Raw genomic sequence first — 22,116 nt, 5'->3', positions numbered from 1 at the left:
TTTAAATGTAATTTGGTGTTCTTCCTTCATTATTATTTCAATTTATAACAAGTGTATTACCACTTGTTTCCAATGCTGATATGTACGTATTCCTGTCTGGCAAATTTTTTATATTCTGGACGACAGACGCGATGATACAAAAACCAAAATTTGGTTGCTGTAATTAGCTAATAAGTACATATAGAGGAACGTCCAGTACTGACATGAAGTACATGGCAACTTCACGTGTACGAATTCCAGAAACTATACTTCAAAATAGTTTCAGAAACATTACCTTCTATGTGTTTTAACTTTGATTTGTAAGAGAAAGATTCAGTGCCAGACAACACGTCTTTCCGCAACAATTTGTCTGATTTGTAGAATAAAAAAACGACTGAACTTCGAAATAAAGTGGTTGATATCGTTCAAAGCTTTTATGACACGGACAGTTTAGTGTGTCGTTTGAAAGCGAAGCAGTATTGCTCCCGTGACTGTGCAACATATCCTCGCTAACGTAAATTCCGTTGTTTTCTTTCCGCCTCTCGTCGTGTTTTACACGTTAACAGAAGACGCTTCTGAGTGTTGCATTTACTGACTTATAGAGACGAGAAAATGAAACCTTTGCCAGCATCAAAACTACTGCTAAGGCAAATCAACAAGCGTTAATAGAGCTCTGGAACACCATGTCGGTATGCATTCTGTAAATGGTTATTAGTAACCCTGTGCAGGTAACTTTTCCGACTCTAGCCTCGTTAAACTACGTTCTTATACTTTCACCTGCGTTTCACATCCATTTGCCCTAAAAATTCGAGGTCCTTCCAAAATAGAGTGGAATTTTATTCCAGTTACCGGATAAGATAGAAATCATATCTGTCGGTGACCTAACTGCTTAAACGCTAACCCGAAACAACAAATATGGATTTATGTCTATTTGGTCACAAGCCCAAAGGAAAACCATGAGCCGATTACCACCGAGTTACTTATTCACTAACATATGATCGGAGCTAGGAGTCCGCCTCGATAGCTGAATGCTGCCGGCGCGGTATCTCGGCGTGTTCGGTCAGGAAGGTAGCTGCTCCCTGTAACAAAAACGAGTCAATGGCTCAACGATGAACCTGAACAAGCGTCATGGGACGTCCGCCCGGAACAAATAGAACGAACGATAACGAACAAAATGAGATAAAAAAATTACCAGCGCGGCGGAATGCCATGCAAAGGGACCGTGTTCGATTGCCGGCTGGGTTGGAGATTTCCTCCACTCAGACACTGGGTGCTGTGTCGTCTTCATCATCATCTCATCCCCATCGACACGCAAGTCGCCGAAGTGGCGTCAGCTGAAAAGACTTGCACCACTCGACAGGTCGAGCCTCAGTAGCCACACGACATTTCATTTCATTCCATCGGAGTCAAATTTGTGATCTCGTGATTCTCTAAGCTCAGTATTCCAGAGCTGCGAACAACAACTCGAGAACTTGTGTTTAATTTTACAGGGACAGCAGTTGACACTACAGTCTCTTTACTTTCCTTCCGTTACAGTTTTTCCATGTCCCGTTTTCCACTGTTGTACGTTTCCTCTGGCGGTGAACTGCACACTGCACAAAAACTTGAAGGTTTCTTGTCGGAGAATGTCAGCATAAAGGGTGGTAGAATTTCTGATATTTCTTCCTGGTTAAAACAGTTTCAAATCATTTCAGTTCGCTCTTCAACACCGCTTGAGCTCACGATACCTGTCAGAAACAACTCGCGCACGGAGGAACACCAGAAACATCCAATGGTATTTCATGGCGAAGAAAAACACAGAGCCGGACGCGGTGGTCTCGCGGTTCTAGGCGGTACAGTCCGGAACCGCGCGACTGCTACGGTCGCAGGTTCGAATCCTGCCTCGGGCATGGATGTGTGTGATGTCCTTGGGTTAGTTAGGTTTAAGTAGTTCTAAGTTCTAGGGGACTTATGACCACAGATGTTAAGTCCCACAGTGTTGAGAGCCATTTGAACCATTTTGAAAAACACAGGACGACTCATCTTACTAGTCGGTATCAACAAGAAGTCCTGTAATGCAAGTCTACCTACAACGAGGTACTGTTCCACGAACCCGACTCAATACAGACTCAAATGGACTAGAAATCAATACCCTGGTGTTCGGTACACGTATTTACATTAGCATAGAACGCTCCTCTTGGCTAATAGCAGTACGGGTTCGATAATCTTCCAGTTAAACTGTAATTGTGCATTCACGCTTATAACCTCACTTTCGTACCTGAGTTGAAAAATAATTCCACTCATACTTACTCATTTTTTCTGATCGAACACGAATATGTATTTAAAAATGGCATCCTCACGTGAAAAAAAAATTGTTCTCTAACTCACAACAGCGTCGTCTAGTGGAAAGTGGATTGAAGCATCGTGCTGGCCACTGGCCCTGTCACTGATTCGAATTAAGCCTTTGGCACCTGGTTTTGGAGATGTTTTAATGATACTCTTCAGACACATACTTAACCCTCGCCCTTTACGCGAAACTAAAAATACACTCCTGGAAATGGAAAAAAGAACACATTGACACCGGTGTGTCAGACCCACCATACTTGCTCCGGACACTGCGAGAGGGCTGCACAAGCAATGATCACACGCACGGCACAGCGGACACACCAGGAACCGCGGTGTTGGCCGTCGAATGGCGCTAGCTGCGCAGCATTTGTGCACCGCCGCCGTCAGTGTCAGCCAGTTTGCCGTGGCATACGGAGCTCCACCGCAGTCTTTAACACTGGTAGCATGCCGCGACAGCGTGGACGTGAACCGTATGTGCAGTTGACGGACTTTGAGCGAGGGTGTATAGTGGGCATGTGGGAGCCCGGGTGGACGTACCGCCGAATTGCTCAACACGTGGGGCGTGAGGTCTCCACAGTACCTCGATGTTGTCGCCAGTGGTCGGCGGAAGATGCACGTGCCCGTCGACCTGGGACCGGACCGCAGCGACGCACGGATGCACGCCAAGACCGTAGGATACTACGCAGTGCCGTAGGGGACCGCGCCGCCACTTCCCAGCAAATTAGGGACACTGTTGCTCCTGGGGTATCGGCGAGGACCATTCGCAACCGTCTCCATGAAGCTGGGCTACGGTCCCGCACACCGTTAGGCTGTCTTCCGCTCACGCCCCAACATCGTGCAGCCCGCCTCCAGTGGTGTCGCGACAGGCGTGAATGGAGGGACGAATGGAGACGTGTCGGCTTCAGCGATGAGAGTCGCTTCTGCCTTGGTGCCAATGATGGTCGTATGCGTGTTTGGCGCCGTGCAGGTGAGCGCCACAATCAGGACTGCATACGACCGAGGCACACAGGGCCAACACCCGGCATCATGGTGTGGGGAGCGATCTCCTACACTGGCCGTACACCTCTGGTGATCGTCGAGGGGACACTGAATAGTGCACGGTACATCCAAACCGTCATCGAACCCATCGTTCTACCATTCCTAGACCGGCAAGGGAACTTGCTGTTCCAACAGGACAATGCACGTCCGCATGTTTCCCGTGCCACCCAACGTGCTCTAGAAGGTGTAAGTCAACTACCGTGGCCAGCAAGATCTCCGGATCTGTCCCCCATTGAGCATGTTTGGGACTGGATGAAGCGTCGTCTCACGCTGTCTGGACGTCCAGCACGAACGCTGGTCCAACTGAGGCGCCAGGTGGAAATGGCATGACAAGCCGTTCCACAGGACTACATCCAGCATCTCTACGATCGTCTCCATGGGAGAATAGCAGCCTGCATTGCTGTGAAAGGTGGATATACACTGTACTAGTGCCGACATTGTGCATGCTCTGTTGCCTGTGTCTATGTGCCTGTGGTTCTGTCAGTGTGATCATGTGATGTATCTGACCCCAGGAATGTGTCAATAAAGTTTCCCCTTCCTGGGACAATGAATTCACGGTGTTCTTCTTTCAATTTCCAGGAGTGTACATATAGTGGCTGATGCTGACAGTAATGTACTGTACAGTGGCGTGTACAGTATACAGTGTGTCCCAAAACAACACCGCCAAACTTTAAGGACAGTTTCCTTCTACAGAAATAAGTAAGCAATTTCTTGTAAATATAGGCTCTAGAACGCTTACCTTAAGAGCTGTGAGTACTTGTTCATCTTCGCTAGTGTGAAACACATCTCTTCTACTGAACAAGTTCTCGATGCTTGTAAAGTATGCCTTTTAGAGGCCATGTTTATTGAATGTTTTTTACTTCCTCCCAAAATATGAAAAGCAGACAGCTTGCAACAGAAGAGACAGACGTGTTTGATAGTACCGAAGATGAACAAGTGGATATCTCTAAAGGTATGCGCTTTAGAGCACTTGTTTACTAGACTTTTTTTGTTTTGGTGTAAGGAAGTTGTCCCTGAAGTTCACCGGTGTCTTTTTTGGAACAGCCTGTGAATGCAGTTGTAGAAACTGTTCTTCAACCTTCCACGGCGTTTGTTCTTGGTAAAAAAGGTTATCTCTTTCGTCCGGGGCCCGGGTGATAAATCTGAAACATACGGCTTGTACTTGCTGGACTGTCTTACTATGATGTAGTCTGCGAGTGCTGTGCTCGTAGATTGGTGTCCAGTCTTGTGATAGCTAATAGTGTACAGGATTCCCATTACAACAAACATATAAATGTTGGTAAAATCTCACGTGACTTTATAAACAAACTGACGCAGTTACCCTTCCTGCTTGACTCTTGCGCCTACGTTATAAGAGGCAGTTGAACGAGCCAACTCTTGTATGATCAACATGGTTCAAATGGCTCTGAGCACTATGGGACTTAACATCTGAGGTCATCAGTCCCCTAGAACTTAGAACTACTTCAGCCTAACTAACCGAGGACATCACACACATCCATGCCCGAGGCAGGATTCGAACCTGCGACCGTAGCGGTCGCGCGGTTCCCGACTGAAGCGCCTAGAACCGCTCGGTCACAGCGGCCGGCTCTTGTAAGATCAGCTGCATGTTCATCAAGGCTATGGTCTTTAAGAAAATTCTGGGAGACTGTGTGTAGTATTTAGTTAAAATCCGATATCTGTTACCCTCAGAGGTGTAGAACAGCGCGGTTTGCTTTTGCTCCCCATTAAAGTTATGGATATAAGTCTCTCCTTCACCCAGTTTCTGACTCATGAAAATTTCGTAAATATGTTTAGGCTCGTTAAAACCGCTGCAGGGCAAGCGGCGTAGGCATGGTTGAAACCGCTGCAGATCAACCGGTGTAGGCACGCAGGAATTGCTGTAAGTAGCATGCTTTGGGAATGTGCTAGGTATGTGACCCTGCGGAAAGGGAAGGCCTCAGAATGCTTGGGAATAGCAACATAAAATATTGGCTTTCGTCCAGGAACGAGTTCGAGTGTCGACAGGTTCTGAGAGCGCTCGAAGGCGGAAGTGCAAGCGGCTCTCTAGCAGTGCTGCGCAGGTGTGCTTCATAGCTAGAGAGGCCAGCCCACGCGTTCGCCTAGCCACAGACCAGTGGGCCTACGGCCGCAACTTCTTAAGAGGTTGGCGGGGTCAGGACGGGCGCTCTCCGCTGCATGGCTGCTCGCTCTTCCAGCACAACTTTCTACTGCACTCAATAGTTAATCCGACTGAAAGGCGGAAGAAGCCGTTCAGGCACTGCCAGAGAGCTTATAAAACACAGACAAAGCACGGACCCTAAGACCGAAATGAATTATGTCGATGTCATCGTCCAAGAGCTGCCCTCTTCGCTGCTTGTTTTACATCGCGTTCCTCTTTCTCTTCCCCATACACCCAATTTATTGCGTCCCTTGCTGGCAGCGCCCCATTTTTAAATCTGGTTGTAATCACGAAATAAATGTCAAACGAAAAACCTGAATAGAACGAAACAGCTTGGCCCGCTAGATGGCGCTGCCATAGGTCAAACGGATATTAATTGCATTTTTTTAAAAAAATAGGAACCCCCATTTTTTATTACATATTCGTGTAGTACATAAAGAAATATGAATGTTTTAGTTGGACTACTTTTTTCGCTTTGTGATAGATGGCGCTGTAATAGTCACAAAGATATGGCCCACAATTTTAGACGAACAATTGGTAACACATAGGTTTTTTAAATTAAAAATACAGAACGTAGGTATGTTTGAACATTTTATTTCGGTTGTTCCAATGTGATACATGTACCTTTGTGAACTTGTCATTTCTGAGAACGATGCTGTTACAGTGTGATTACCTGTAAATACCACATTAATGCAATAAATGCTCAAAATTATGTCCGTCAACCTCAATGTATTTGGCAATACGTGTAACGACATTCCTCTCAACAGCGAGTAGTTCGCCTTCCCTATTGTTCGCACATGCATTGACAGTGCACTGACGCATGTTCTCAGGCGTTGTCGGTGCAACACGATTGTAAATACCCTGCAACTTTCCCCACATAAAGAAATCCAGGGACGTCAGATTCGGTGAACGTGCGAGCCATGGTGTGGTGCTTCGACGACCAATCCACCTGCCATGAAATATGCTATTCAATACCTCTTCAACCGCACGCGAGCTATGTGCCGGGCATCCATCATGTTGGAATTACATCGCCATTCTCACATGCAGTGCAACATCCTGTAGTAACATCGGTAGAACATTACGTAGGAGATCAGCATACATTGCACCATTTAGATTGCCTTCGATAAAATGGGGGCCAATTATCTTTCCTCCCATAATGGCGCACAGTACATTAACCCGTCAAGGTCGCTGATGTTCCACTTGTCGCAACCATCGTGTATTTTCCGTTGCCCAATAGGGCATATTATGTCGGTTTACGTTACCGCTGTTGGTGAATGACGCTCCGTCGCTAAATAGAATGTGTGCAAAAAATCTATCATCGTCCCATAATTTGTCTTGTTCTCAGTGGCAGAATTGTACACTGCGTTCGAAGTCGTCGCCATGCAATTCCTGGTCATCATCATCATCATTTCAGACTGATTATGCCTTTCAGCGTTCAGTCTGGAGCATAGCCCCCTTATAAAATTCCTCCATGATCCTCCATTCAGTGCTAACATTGGTGCCTCTTCTGATGTTAAACCTATTACTTCAAAATCATTCTTAACCGAATCCAGGTACCTTCCCCTTGGTCTGCCCCGACTCCTCCTACCTCTACTGCTGAACCCATGACTCTCTTGGGTAACCTTGCTTCTCCCATGCGTGTAACATGACCCCACCATCTAAACCTTGTACGTAGGCTGTTTAGGATTTTTTATTGGTAACGCCACATAGCGCTCTCTATGAAGATCACTGACTGTGCTGTGTGCAGTCTGTGGCTAGTTTGCATTGTTGTCTGCCATTGTAGCGTTGGGCAGTTGGCGGTGAGCCGCCAGCAGTGGTGGACGTGGGGAGAGAGATGGCGGAGTTTTGAAATTTGTAAGAATTGATGTCATGAACTGATATATATATATATATATATATATATATATATATATATATATATATATATATATTATGACTATTAAGGTAAATACATTGTTTGTTCCCTATTAAAATCTTTCGTTTTCTAACTGTGCCTATCAGTAGTTAGTGACTTCCGTAGTTTGAATCTTTTATTTAGCTGGCAGTAGTGGCGCTCGCTGTATTGCAGTAGTTCGAGTAATGAAGATGTTTGGTGAGGTAAGTGATTTGTGAAAGGTATAGGTTAATGTTAGTCAGGGCCATTCTTTTTAGGGATTTTTTGAAAGTCAGATTGCGTTGCGCTAAAAATATTGTGTGTCAGTTTAAGCACAGTCTTGTATAATTTTTCTAAGGGGACGTTTCAACATGTTCGCGCTGACTGCTACACCTATAGAGTTCATTCCCAGTTTTTCTTTGATTTCCTCATTGTGGACACCCTCCTGCCATTGTTCCTATCTACTAGTACCTGCAATCATCCTAGCTACTTTCATATCCGTAACCTCAACGTTGTTGATAAGGTAACCTGAATCCACCCAGCTTTCGCTCCCATACAACAAAGTTGGTCGAAAGATTGAACGGTGCACAGATAACTTAGTCTTGGTACTGACTTCCTTCCGCAGAAGAGAGTAGATCGTAGCTGAGCGCTCACTGCATTAGCTTTGCTACACCTCGCTTCCAGTTCTTTCACTATGTTGCCATTCTGTGAGAATATGCATCCTAAGTACTTGAAACTGTCCACCTGTTCTAACTTTGTTCCTCCTATTTGGCACTCAGTCCGTTTATATTTATTTCGCACTGACATTAATTTCTTTTTGGAGATACCATAGTCCTTAAATTTTTGATCTAGCTCTGAAATATTACTTTGCAAACTTTCAATCGAATCTGCCATCACAACTAAGTCATTCGCATATGCAAGACTGCTTATTTTGTGTTCACATATCTTGATCTCACCCAGCCAGTCTATTGTTTTCAACATATGATTCATAAATAATATGAACAACAGTGGAGACAGGTTGCAACCTTGTCTTACCTTTCAAAATACTCTGAACCATGAGCTCAATTTACCGTCAACTCTAAGTGCAGCCTGACTATTCATGTACCCTCATTGGCAAAGACTACCAAATCCACCGCTTATTCCCTCAACCGTTAGGGGTAAAACTCAATGGGACACGGGGCAAGTAAGGCTAGCAACCTGCTTCCCTGGTACTTTAAATATGATGTTTGCAACAATCAGAGCAATTCCTGGTGCACTAAAATATTGTACGGGTGCAATCGATGTTGATGTAGCATTCTCAACACCGACGTTTTTGAGAGTCCCGATTCTCACGCAATTTGTCTGCTACTGATATGCGGATTAGCCGCGACAGCAGCTAAAATACCTACTTGGACATCATCATTTGACGCAGGTCGTGGTTGACGTTTCACGTGTGGCTGAACACTTCCTGTTTCCTTAAATAACGGAACTATCCGGCGAACGGTCAAGACACTGGATGGTGTCGTCCAGGATACCGAGCAGCATACATGGCACACGCCACGCCCGTTGGGCGTTTTGATCACAATAGCCATACAACACCATATGGACCTTTTCTGCAATTGGTAAACGGTCCATTTTAACACAGGTAATGTATCACGAGGCAAATACCGTCCGCACTGGCGGAATGTTACGTCATACTACGTACTTATACGTTTGTGACTATTACAGCGTCATCTACCACAAAGCGAAAAAAGTAGTCAACTAAAACATTCATATTTCTTTACGTACTACACGAATATGTAATAAAAAATGGGGATATCTATTTTGAAAAACGCAATTGATATCCGTTTGACCTATGGCAGCGCTATCTAGCGGGTCAACCATAGCGCCATCTGGTTTCCCCCTTCAAGCTGGATGAGTATCGTTCTATTTAGTTTTTTCGTTTGACACTTATTTCGTGAGATATTTGGCCCGGTCACCATCAATGGACCACGCTACATATTTCTAAACGCCGTCGGAACAGGCTTTGGAAGGCCCAACGGTACTGACCGACCGCCATGTCATCCTGTCATCGTATGTGGATATGGAGGGGCTTGTGGTCAGGACACAGATCTCCTGGCCGTTGTCTGTTTGAAGCTGCCTCTCAGTGAATCAGAGCCTCAGAAGGCCTCACAAGGGACGAGTGAGATCCGCTTGCCAATAGCGCTCGGCGGACCCGGATGGTCACCCGTCCAAGTGCTAGCCACACCTGTGCACCTTATCAAATGTGTCCTTTGTAACATATGTCTTCCTAGAAATTACCTAAAATATGTAGAAAACCTGGTTAGATATAAGTGCAGCCTTGATACCTCCAATTATGCCACGATAAATAAATTAAGATAAATATGTAAAACTGTATTGTGAATAAAGCGCTTACTACTGAAAAGTTAAAAAATAAGTTGTGCAGAATTCCATAAAAGATTGTCGTGTTCTAAGTTTCCGTGTAGCTCCATACGAAGTTGATAAAAAAGAGCTACAGCGGACATTGTGCCTTTCTCTGACTAGAGTACAGCAACAATATTCACCACGTAAGTTCGATGCAGAAGCTGCAGCAAGGTACCCGACACTGTTTGCTCAAGTATTTGCACCAATTTGTATGGGCTGTATCTGATTGTAGCGGGTAGTACTTTGTGTGTTAACTGGTAGTATTTTGCAGTACTTACAGTTGGAGTGTATTAACGCGCAAGATAAGTATTGTTGATAAATAACAAATAGAAATGAATACACAGGGTGTTTATAAATGAAAATCGGGGTTTTAACGCTTTGTAATATTTTTTATATTAAACTTACAGTTATAAATGGCATGTCAAATGAAAGAGCAACTCAAACAGTTTTACCGAGAACCTTACAAATGTTCAATGTGAGCACCATTTGTCACATGGCACACATCAAGCGCTGGCTAGGCCGCAGGGGCCCCAACGACAGGGCTTGCTTTGTGTGGCCTCCACATTCACCAGACCCAACGACATGCGATTTTCTCCTTTGGGGCTTCATCAAGGATGGTGTGTGCGTGCTTCCGCTACCAGCAGACCTCGCTCAATTAAGAAACCAGACTGTAGACACACTTATCAACGTTTGGGAAGGCCTCGGCTATAGACTTCTTGTGTTCCGTGTGGCAAATGGTGCTCACATTGAACATTTATAAAGTTCTTGGTAAAACTGTTTGAATTGCTCTTTCATTTGGGATAGCAGTTGTAGCTGTAAGTTTAATGTAATAAATACTACAAAGCTACAAAGCGTTAAAACCCCGACATTCATTTATAAACACTCTGTCCGGAAATGCATGGTTTCCATGCTAGAGACCATTTATTCATTGTTACAGAGACTGCGGTCCAGCCGCAGTTACAGTATGCCCTCAAAATGGTTCTTATGTGCCTCAGCGCATGCTTGTAGGACGTTCTGTCTCCCTGGTTCAGGCCGGCCAAGCTCCATCCGATCATTATCAAACGCAGCATGAATACGCTGCTTCTGTGTCTCCACATCTGGAATGGCCCAAATCCAGAAATCGTACGGGCTGAGATACCGTGAACGAGAAGGTCATGCAACTGTATTCCCTCGTCTGATTCATCGACCAGGGAAGGCACGATTCAGATGTGTCCGGACGTTAACGGCGAAGCGAGCTGGAGCACCACCATGTAGCAGCCGTATAACACTTCGAATCATCAAGGGCACTTCTTCCATCAGGAAAGGCACTCTCAGGAAACGCCGATAGTTCCGGCCTGTTAGGCGACGTGGAAGGAAGACTGGTCCCAAAATACGGCCGCCGATTATCTCGGCCAACAAATCCCGGCTGCACCGATGCTAATGATTCGCTTTCACCATAGCATGGGGGCTCTGCACTCTATCAGACAGATAACTGTTATGGAAGTAGAGGTGGCCTAATCTGTGAACACGATGGGTGATACAAATCCCGGATTCGTGGTTGGCTGGTGAAAAATCTAGTGACAAAACTGCTCCCGATTTGGAAAGTCTGTCGCTAGTAAGCCCTACACATGCTGTAAATGATAATGGCAGTAACAATTGTCATGGTGAATGTTGCATACGGTCGTGTGGCTTACACTGTACTGGCGGGGCAACTGCCTGGTACTGACACGGTGGTCGCCTTCCACACTGTTAATGACATTTTCCTCGAAGTCTGGTGTCCGAAGATTTCGGGTACGTCCTCCATGATTTCCTGCTTCCTAAAGCGAACCTATCTCAGACAAACGGCGAAACACTGTTGCTAACATTCAATGCTGTGGTTGTTGCCGGCGGGGATAGGTCTCCTGATACAACCTTGTTGCCGCCGCTCATCGCCTTTTGCCTTTCTGTAAGTAAACACCATGTCGGCAAGCTCTCAATTCGAATGTGGAAGCATTGTGCACAACGCTGTATCACATCCACTACAAGGTGAGTCAACAAGAGAAGTGAATCGGACACAACATTACCAATTACTGTGGCAGGAGCGGGCGCTAGGGCACGACATATTAGGAACAGTACCATCCTCTAGGAGCAAACCATGCATACTGTTATCGTGGCTTCATGGTACAGCGCGTATTAGACCGCAGTCTCTGTAACAAAGGAAGATTGAGAAAATGGTCTCTATCATGGAAGCCATGGATTTCCGGACATAAGTTCATTAGAACTTATGTGTTCCGTATGCTCTCACGGATCAATCACGCCGTATAATGCACATAAGTCTGAGTGTAGCCGAACTTGTACTCTATAATCATTGTGTCAATTATCATGCTGATACTCGTTCTTTCAGCTCCAAGGCCTAAAAGTGGTACTCTAAATACTTTTTTTCGAGAACGGATAAGTACTTATTGATCATTTAAGCAACACTTCCGGAGCGATAAATACTCATGAAATCCCTGAGTTTTCAAAAACTGACACCACCCACTTCATGAGATGAAAGCCACAATTGATCAAGGAATTTTCAGTAATGTCCTGTCAGTCAGCAGAATAAAAGAGGAATAAGAAACAGAAGAGAAATCAAACTGAGCCGACACTGACTCACATGGGTTCCTATTGGAAGCACGAAACCCAAGAACCATTCGCTGTAATCACTACTTTAGAAGACCCTAGTGTGTGCTGACTACGTCCAACACCAACTAGTAACAGGCTGTGGAGCTGTGTTATAAGGTACAGGTGGTATGCTGTGACACTAATTTGACGATACCTCTAAGAACCGCTATTCGTGTGGATCGCGAACTACTCGTCTGGGAAGTGGCCTGCACTTCTGCTGGGGGCTCTTGTTTGTTGCACTTAGTGCTACGTTTTTCAGGCGAATATGTAAGCGGCTGCAAATGGTCTTGTTCACTGATGAGGATGGATTTGCGTCACGCGTCCATTGCCAGAAAGCTTTTAAGCTGGACGAAGAGCATCTCAGTTCAGTTTGGAAGCTATTCCCGTCTTCCAGAAGTACTAGACCCGAAAGTTACGCGGGAGAACTTCTGCAAGCTATGTAGAACTTCTGCGATATTTCGAAAGTAACAGAGAGTGGCGGAATTAGAACTGTAAGGGTAGCTACCTAGCCGTACTTAAATAAGTATCTCAGTGGGCAAGAGAAATCCCACGATAGAGGCAAGGTTCTGGGCTCGTATCTCGGACCGGCAAACAGCTTTGATCTGTCAGGAAGTCTGATCGATGAGCGTTTTGGGAACGCTTTCCGCTTGTCGGGAATGCTTTGTAACTGTGGGTTATTCGCTTTTCATCCAAATAGCACTGTCACCTTATCTCTAGAATTGACAACTGGGAAGGAGATCGGAAATGTTGCTCGGGGGTTGCACTGAAACTTTGTGCTTCATAAGTCACAAAGCAGGCTGCTCATTACAAGTGCGTGTGAAACTGACATCATGTGCTGACAACGCACTGATGAACCTTGTTCAAGGAACTGAGTGTAATAACTAGTTCTTCTTATCATACGTTCTGAAAAAAAAGAAAAAGAAAAAAGAAAAGAGGCACCACGAAGGAATTACGCCAATACGACGAAGTCGGAAGATTTGAGGTACATGTAACGACAAAAAATGATTACAATTTCAGAAAAATGGATGATTTGTTCAAGAGAAAGAACTTCACAAATTGAGCAAATCTTTAACGCTTTGGCCCATCTCTGGCCGTTATGGAAGCAATTATTCGGCTTGACATTGATTGGGAGAGTTGTTGGATGCCCTTCAGACGCATAACCTGCGAAATTCTGTCCAATTGGAGCGTTAGATCGTCAGAATCCCGAGCTGGATGCCTCTGCCCATAATGCTCCAAACGTTCTGTATTTGAGAGAGATCCGTCGACCTTACTGGCCAAGGTAAGGTTGGGTGAGTACGAAGACAGTCGAAACCCTCGTTGTATGCAGGCGCGCAATATCTTGTTGAAATGTATGTCCAGGATGGGTTGCCATGAAGGCCAACTAAACGGTGCGTAGAATATCGACTACGAAGCATTATGCTGTAACAGTGGCTCGGATGGTAACCAGTTGGGTCCTGCTATGAAATGGACACTGGAGGCCACCCTTCTGATTCACGTGGCGTGCGACAGTCAGGCTGGTACTCCACCGCTGTCTGGGGCCTCTCCAGACACGTCTCCGCTGGTAATCCGGGCTCAGTTGGAAGTAGGACCATCACTGAACACGATTCTGTTCCAGTGAGTGAGGTTCTAGGCCGAATGTGCCCGACACCGCTGTAGACGGGCATATTGGAGTACAGAAGTCAATGGTGAGCTCAACCCCTATGCTGTGAGCCGCCTATTACTGGTCCTTGTGGACGGTGAAGCACGAGTTGCGCGTCGAATCGGAGCTCCGAGTGCTCTCTGACGATTGCTCGGTCCTTTCGTTCTGTCGCCTCTCTGAGTCGACCGCTTTCTTCTTGACGCTATGTTCGTCCATTCCTGAAGACATCGTTGAATAGCGGCATCGCTCCTATTCAAATGTTGAGCGATTCGCCGATTACACCAACCGATTTCCCTGAGCCCAGCTACCCATTCTGTCTCAAATGCTGACATCTGCGTATATTGTTCACGCGCCTGTCTGCCAGACATAGTTGCTGTCCAACTGGGTACACGGAATGAAATTCGAAATGACTTTATGCCCTAGTATCGACATATCCCCCGTTTAGCATCCTTGACAGCTGCTCTGTGAAATTCGCGCTGCAGCGTCACCAAAGTTTAAAGCTTCGCGTTTGCCGTCGATACTTTCGTGAATATCAATTTGTGACAAATTTGCATAACTCGCTCGTGATACGTCGTTCTTTTGGAGTGTATTTAATTGCTTAATGAAATTAACTGTAAGTAATATATTCCTTTTTCAACAAGCAGCTAAATTAACAAAATCAGTACCATGAACAAGAAAAATGTACATATAGACTTAAAGGCAGTAAGACGACAACTATTCAGGTATAGACATTTTCGAAACTTTACCAGTAACCATAAAAAACCAGACCTGCAAATAAAGTTCAGTTCAAGAAGAATCTGAAAGACTTACTAGCGGCCAACCCCTAGTTCATCGACGAACTTTTAAACAGAACCTGTTGATGTGCTGTGTTTATTGCTACTACATTTTTTCATTAATATTAAAGTAAAAGCAAAGCAGTAAATAAAGCTCTGCTCTCTGGTGCAGACGGATTAATCGGGACCGACCAACCGCCCGCGTCATCATGTGCTAATGACATCATTCGGCAGTTGTGCAAGGTCAAGACGATCTTGAGGCCGCTATTAGTCGCTCAAGTAGCTCCTCAGTTGGATTCACGTGGGTGAGCGAACGGCGTTGTCGTCCTTCCAACCAGGAAATACGCCTGGTAGTATCGGGAATCGAACCAGGGTCATCCGGAAAGCTGTCAGATAAGCTGACCACTGAGCTATGGACGTGCACATCAATATCACATAATGTAAAAATAAAATAAAATAACATCTAACATATACCATTTTGACACGGATAATGGAACGAACAGTTCATCTAATACAATCTGCTCATTTTCTAGTTGTGTTCAAAAACTAATACATGTTAGCCAACTTTATGTTTGTCTTTCTTCGTGCTAAGTTCCACAGTTAGATATAGGTGGCTGGGGATGCTCTCTCCCGTTTATTTAATTTGCTTGTCTATTTCAAATCCTTTTGTAACAGCGTTTATACTTCTTAAAACGTGACTATTGCGTAGTTGTATTTTTCTCAATAACGAAATACATCACTTGGTAAGCCGCTAATCTGAAGTGCTAAATAATTGGTGTGAATGTGTTCAAGAATACTGAGACCCAATAAACGTTTTAATAAATAAGGATAAACAATATCGGGTGGTTGTACCTGCGTAAAAAGTACCCGATAGATACATCCGAAGAAACTTATTACGCAGAAAAGAATTGTGACAGCGCTCTTATAGATCAGTTACATGTTGCAAATCTTTTTGAAAATCTATTACTGTTGCCGAACCAGACGATTCACGCAATGCGTCCCAAGTAGATTCTTTTTCCCGGTTACGAGACCGACGACGCTGCGTCGTCCCACAGCACACAGCTTTGTTGAAAGCTGTCGAATTGCATCGTTTTGCGTTGCAGACATGACGGCGTCTGCAGTCGTCCACCTCAATCAACACTACCCCATTTCTTGCACGTTCATTTACGTCTAACAATTTCACAGCAGGTTGGACCCTGTGCTCTTTCAGCTGTATAGGGGGTGGAAATATACAACCCGATTCCAAGGCCACAGCAAGGGAAGGGAAGTCGAGCTGAGCTCCACCCAGAAAGGGACAGCCAATCAGCGACTAGCGCGCAGAAGTGTGTCTATTTATAGTAGCTTTATATTAAAAAGCTCAATTGATAATTACATTAGGTTAAGAATAATGGCTACATCTGAACAGTCACAGCTAGACAAACCTTAAATTTCTGTCCATGTCTGATTATACTAGAATTTTCTGTGATATTTACTCTATAAAGTTCAGCTTTTAAATCAACTACGCTAAGAGTACAACAACGCATAAAGTCGGCATAACAGAGCAGCAGCTGGACCGGACTCTATCCCTCTGCTAGACGCACCCAAACACGTCCGATTATCGGTCAAACTCTCACCTCCTCGTTGTTGGTTGTCTTTCCACGTAGCAGTTCCACGAAGCAATATTTATAATCAGCTTCGACCTTACAGTCAGGTCGGTTTTCTCCACCCTGTGTAATGGATGATGGAGCATCAAGAATTTTTACATTGCAGTCTGTTACGTCAGTTACGGCCACATATTGGGAGTTCTGGTGGGTCGAGTATTTATACTTTTATAAATATGGCAAATTATTGGCGTCCACAGTCCTCTAATCAGTCACACCCACAACCAAATGTTTACAGTTTCATACTGTTTGAATAGAAGGCGCCATTTCACCATCCTTACTTAAACAATGAACGTGTTCACCAGAACCACTATAATCTTTTTATTACTTAAAGATAAATTTAGCTGGACGGACGATGATTATTACAGTACACTTTTCTCTGTATTTATTTTGGACTGTTTTTTAAAAAATGACGATAAGTAACGGCAACCACGCTGTTTTCTGAAAATTTAAAAGAGACCATTTAATCAGTTGAAACTGGTACCATCCAGCATTTTTGTGATATAATTTGCACTTTTCCGTGAAGCTCTGAAGCTTTAGTACTGGAATAGCTCATGTGGACAGCTTAATAAATGTTCGATTTGTGACACTGAGACCTAATATAGAGACGAACGACTTCTAACTATATTACCACAAAGAAACTGCTTATATGCTACAAACGTCAGGTTTGGTCCAGGGAACGCAGGAATTTTCTAGATTAGTCACCGCTCGAAAGAAACACAGGTCCCCTTGACGGCAATGTCGTGGCTCAGTCCGGTCGTTCTCACATACTGGAGATTTAGCAGTGCACACAAATCACCTCTGGTTCCAATATCATTTCTTACACATGCCCACGTGTGTTACCTGCCTGGTCTCTGCTCCTTTCACAGTGATGCCTCTGTAAATAAGAACACTTCACTTCCTTTGCTTTTGAACCTTTCAGAAACTGTAAAGTGGTAGTAGTCGCAATTGAAAGAATATTCCGTCGCTGATGGGTGTAATAGAACGAAATCTCTTGCGCTATGTAATTGTGAAAGAAGTTACTCCGCATCCCCAGCTATTCATTCGCAGTGCTGACAATATTTGTATATTAGATTCGTTATTACCATGTCATATCTTGTATAAGAATTCATCTTCTAGTTTTAACTGCCATAATCCTTAGAGGGTACCAAAGTCATTGACTCCCATAATTAATAAATTAACTAATACAACCAGTGTAACTTGAGATTTTTGTATGTAAGCATTTACCTATCGGTGACTGTCTTCTATTCTCTTCATTAGAACGGGGTTTCCAGCAGCGTCAAGTTCATCTACATCTACGTGATTACTCTGCTATTTACAATAAACTGCCTGGCAGAGGGTTCAATGAACCACCTTTATGTTGTCTCTCCGCCGTGCCACTCTAGTGCGGCACGCGGGAAAAACGAGCACTTAAAATTTTTCCTTGCGAGCCCTGATTTCTCTTATTTTATCGTGATGATCATTTCTCCCTATGTAGATGGGTGCCACCAGAATGTTTTCGCAATCGGAGGAGAAAACTGGTGATTGAAATTTCATGAGAAGATCCCGTCGCAAGGAAAAACGCCTTTGTTTAATTATTGCCACACCAATTCACGTATCATGTCTGTGACACTATCTCTCCTATTTCACGATAATACAAAACGAGCTGCCCTTCTTTGTACTTTTTCGATGTCATCCGTCAGTCCCACGTGATGATGGTCCCACACCGCACAGCAGTACTCCAGAATAGGGCGGACAAGCGTGGTGTAAGCAGTCTCTTTAGTAGACCTGTGGCACTTTCTAAGTGTTCTGCCAATGAATCGCAGTCTTTGGTTTGCTCTACCCACAATATTATCTATGTGATCGGTCCAATTTAGGTTATTTGTAATTGTAATCCCTAAGTATTTAGTTGAATTTACAGCCCTCACATTTGTGTGACTTATCGCGTAATCGAAATTTAGCTGATTTCTTTTAGTACTCACGTCAATAACTTCCCACTTTTCTTTATTCATGGTCAATTGCCACTTTTCACGCCATAGAGATATCTAAATCACTTTGGAAGTCATTTTGATGATCTGATGACTTTACAGGACGGTACATGACAGCATCATCTGCAAATAATCTAAGGCGGCTACTCAGTTTGTCTCTTATGTCATTAATATAGATCAGGAACAACTGAGGGCCTATAACACTTCCTTGAGGAACGCCGGATATAACTTATGTTTTAATCGATGACTTTCCGTCTATTACTACGAACTGTGACGTTTCTGACAGGAAATCCAGTCTCACAATTGAGGCGATTTTCTATAGGCTCTCAGTTTGATTAGAAGACGGTTGTGAGGAATGGTGTTGAAAGCCTTCCGGAATCTAAAAATATGCAATCAATTTGACATCCCCAGTCGATAGCGCTTATTACTTCATGAGTATAAAGAGCTAGTGCCTCGAGCTTTCGACCAAGCACTGCTTGGCCATTGTCAAATGTCCTCGACAGCGATCAAGGAATACTCGGACGAAAGCTCGAGGCATTTTAACGGCTTAACGCTGCTGGAGACCCGATAACATTTTATTCATTACTAACTTCTGGCATACTGGAGTGATTGTATGGCAGCAACTCATGTTAACCTGTACAGTGAAAAAACAGCCAAAGTGGCAGGTTTCACTTTCATTTACTTGTTTCGGGTTGGGTATGTTCTGTAACTGATCGTTTACACTTTGTTATAGGTATGTGTTTGTCTCCGTGACACGGTTCTTATAGTTTGGGAAATACCATTTTGACTAGTTGGATGGTCTGAAAATAGGTACCGACCCGAAACTAGACATCACGTAAATAAAAGTGAAATTTGTAACTTCGGCTGTTTTTCCTCTACACTGGTTATATCCATTGTCGGCCTCCAGTTCGATCGGCAGAGTTTCAGTCTGGGACCGCGCGACCGCTACGGTCGCAGGTTCGAATCCTGCCTCGGGCATGGATGTGTGTGATGTCCTTAGGTTAGTTAGGTTTAAGTAGTCGTAAGTTCTAGGGGACTGATGACCTCAGATGAAAAGTCCCACAGTGCTCAGAGCCCTGTGAACCATTTGACTTGAACTTGGAGACGCTCGTAACGGTGTGACGAACGCGACGCCCCCATGTTGCAGGTGTTCCAGCGCGTGCGCAGCGAGTGCCCGGAGCGGCTGGAGAGGCTGGTGTTCCTGCACGGCGATGTCCAGGAGGAGGATCTCGGCCTGAGCCCGGAGGACCTGGCCGTGGTGCGGAGAGAGGTCAGCGTCGTGTTCCACTGCGCCGCGACGCTCAGACTGGAGGCCAAGCTCAAGGACTCCATACGGATGAACCTGCTCGGCACCTGGAACGTCCTGCAGCTTTGCAAGACACTCAAAAAACTAGAGGTGACCTTTACTTGTGTACCCTGCTGTGGCACGCCTGTTATACACAGAGCAGTTGAATTAGAGACACCTAACTACTAGCGTGTAACAGTTTCTGCGTCATTGAAGACGGCGTCTTCGTGACGTGGGTTCTGTCGATATAACGGTTAATGTCCTTTATTATGCTTAAGCGTGTTGGTTTAAATTGAAGCGATCTCGTAGCTAAAAAACACCTCCAACCATAATGACGCTTTATGACAACTTTTCTTGGGACTAAAACCATTCATAAAAACACGGGAGAGCTGCCGGATATCAGTAACGTCCTGCCACGATATTTCGGCGCCGAAATATCGCGGCAGGACGTTACTGATATCTGGCAGTTCTCCCGTGTTTTTATGGAACAATCAGTACGCCGGGAAAATTTTAAACATTACATAAAACCATTCATTTTCCAAATTCTGTCATTAAAAAAATATCTTTGACTATGATTGTGTCAAAGATTGTGATTTAGTGCCAATAGTGAGTGTGTTTCTTTTCAAACAACATATACCGGGTAGTTATAATTAAACTTTTCTTATTTAACTTGTTATAACACGGAAACTAATTACCGTACGAGGACCAAACTTGATAGCATTAATGTCAAGTGAAATGTGCAATGTTATAGGGCAACTATCCTAGGAGTTCCACCCAATAATATCCAAACAGCAGACTCTGTACACAATTTATTTAATTACCAGTACTAAACTCCTTTAAATAACAACAAATTCATATAACTTACAAAACTTAACAAATGGTTAAAGAGTGAGCTTAAAAAAAAAAAAAAGAAATAACGGCAGCTTGCCACCGTAAAATCAGGAACCTTTTACAATAGTGCTTTTAGAGTTTATCCAAAAGACCAAATCGAATAATAAGTTAACTTGGCATTACAATTTAAAATGATTTATATAATAAACATCAAGATAATGGTGCTTGGCACCATAAAATGAAAGAAGCGCAACACACAACCAGTAAATATAATAACAAAATAATTTGATATAATCAAAGAGCGCGGGCAACTCCCAACGCATTCACAGAAGAGCGAGCTCTCAACACTTCGGAGCCTTCCCCCTAGAAACGGTCCCCGAAATAAACCGCTGAGAGCTCCCCGACATGCCTCCCACAACTGCCCATCACTTACGCACCTTCGTTATGTTCTGTAACACATCTACATCTACTTCATCTACATGACTACTCTGCAATTCACATTTAAGTGCTTGGCAGAGGGTTCATCGAACCACAATCATACTATCTCTCTACTATTCCACTCCCGAACAGCGAGCGGGAAAAACGAACACCTAAACCTTTCTGTTCGAGCTCTGATTTCTCTTATTTTATTTTGATGATCATTCCTACCTATGTAGGTTGGGCTCAACAAAATATTTTCGCATTCGGAAGAGAAAGTTGGTGACTGAAATTTCGTAAAAAGGTCTCGCCGCGACGAAAAACGTCTATGCTTTAATGACTTCCATCCTAACTCGTGTATCATATCTGCCACACTCTCCCCCCTATAACGTGATAATACAAAACGAGCTGCCCTTTTTTGCACCCTTTCGATGTCCTCCGTCAATCCCACCTGGTAAGGATCCCACACCGCGCAGCAATATTCTAACAGAGGACGAACGAGTGTAGTGTAAGCTGTTTCTTTAGTGGACTTGTTGCATCTTCTAAGTGTCCTGCCAATGAAACGCAACCTTTGGCTCGCCTTCCCGACAATATTATCTATGTGGTCCTTCCAACTGAAGTTGTTCGTAATTTTAACACCCAGGTACTTAGTTGAATTGACAGCCTTGAGAATTGTACTATTTATCGAGTAATCGAATTCCAACGGATTTCTTTTGGAACTCATGTGGATCATCTCACACTTTTCGTTATTTAGCGTCAACTGCCACCTGACACACCATACAGCAATCTTTTCTAAATCGCTTTGCAGCTGATACTGGTCTTCGGATGACCTTACTAGACGGTAAATTACAGCATCATCTGCGAACAGTCTAAGAGAACTGCTCAGATTGTCACCCAGGTCATTTATATAGATCAGGAACAGTAGAGGTCCCAGGACGCTTCCCTGGGGAACACCTGATATCACTTCAGATAATATCAACACAAGATAAAATTCAAAAATACAATATAACATCCAGACAGCACATGATAACCATGATCGTGCCGGCCAAGCATTTGGAAGCAATCGGCTGATACTTCGATTGTTTCCAGGTGTGTTTCGGAGACGCAGGTGAACTTCACGACTGATGTGCGGTGGGGCCCCATGTTGCTTGAAAACTATTGAGCTC

At 44.2% G+C, this 22,116-nt stretch overlaps 1 protein-coding gene across 3 annotated transcripts in view; it reads left to right on the top strand.

The window, feature by feature from the left end:
* Positions 1-22,116, top strand: part of LOC126266652 (putative fatty acyl-CoA reductase CG5065) — a 394,269-nt gene that overhangs the window by 164,275 nt on the left and 207,878 nt on the right. For all 3 annotated transcript variants that reach the window (XM_049971045.1, XM_049971048.1, XM_049971046.1), the window contains exon 3: positions 19,565-19,813. In XM_049971045.1, coding sequence (XP_049827002.1) covers positions 19,565-19,813 — 249 coding nt within the window. The remainder of the gene's footprint in view (positions 1-19,564; positions 19,814-22,116) is intronic.

Source organism: Schistocerca gregaria, chromosome 4 (genome assembly GCF_023897955.1).
Source record: "Schistocerca gregaria isolate iqSchGreg1 chromosome 4, iqSchGreg1.2, whole genome shotgun sequence".
NCBI classification, from domain to species: domain Eukaryota; kingdom Metazoa; phylum Arthropoda; class Insecta; order Orthoptera; family Acrididae; genus Schistocerca; species Schistocerca gregaria.
Note: the sequence above shows the minus strand (reverse complement) of the source record. Positions and strands in the feature narration are given on the sequence as shown.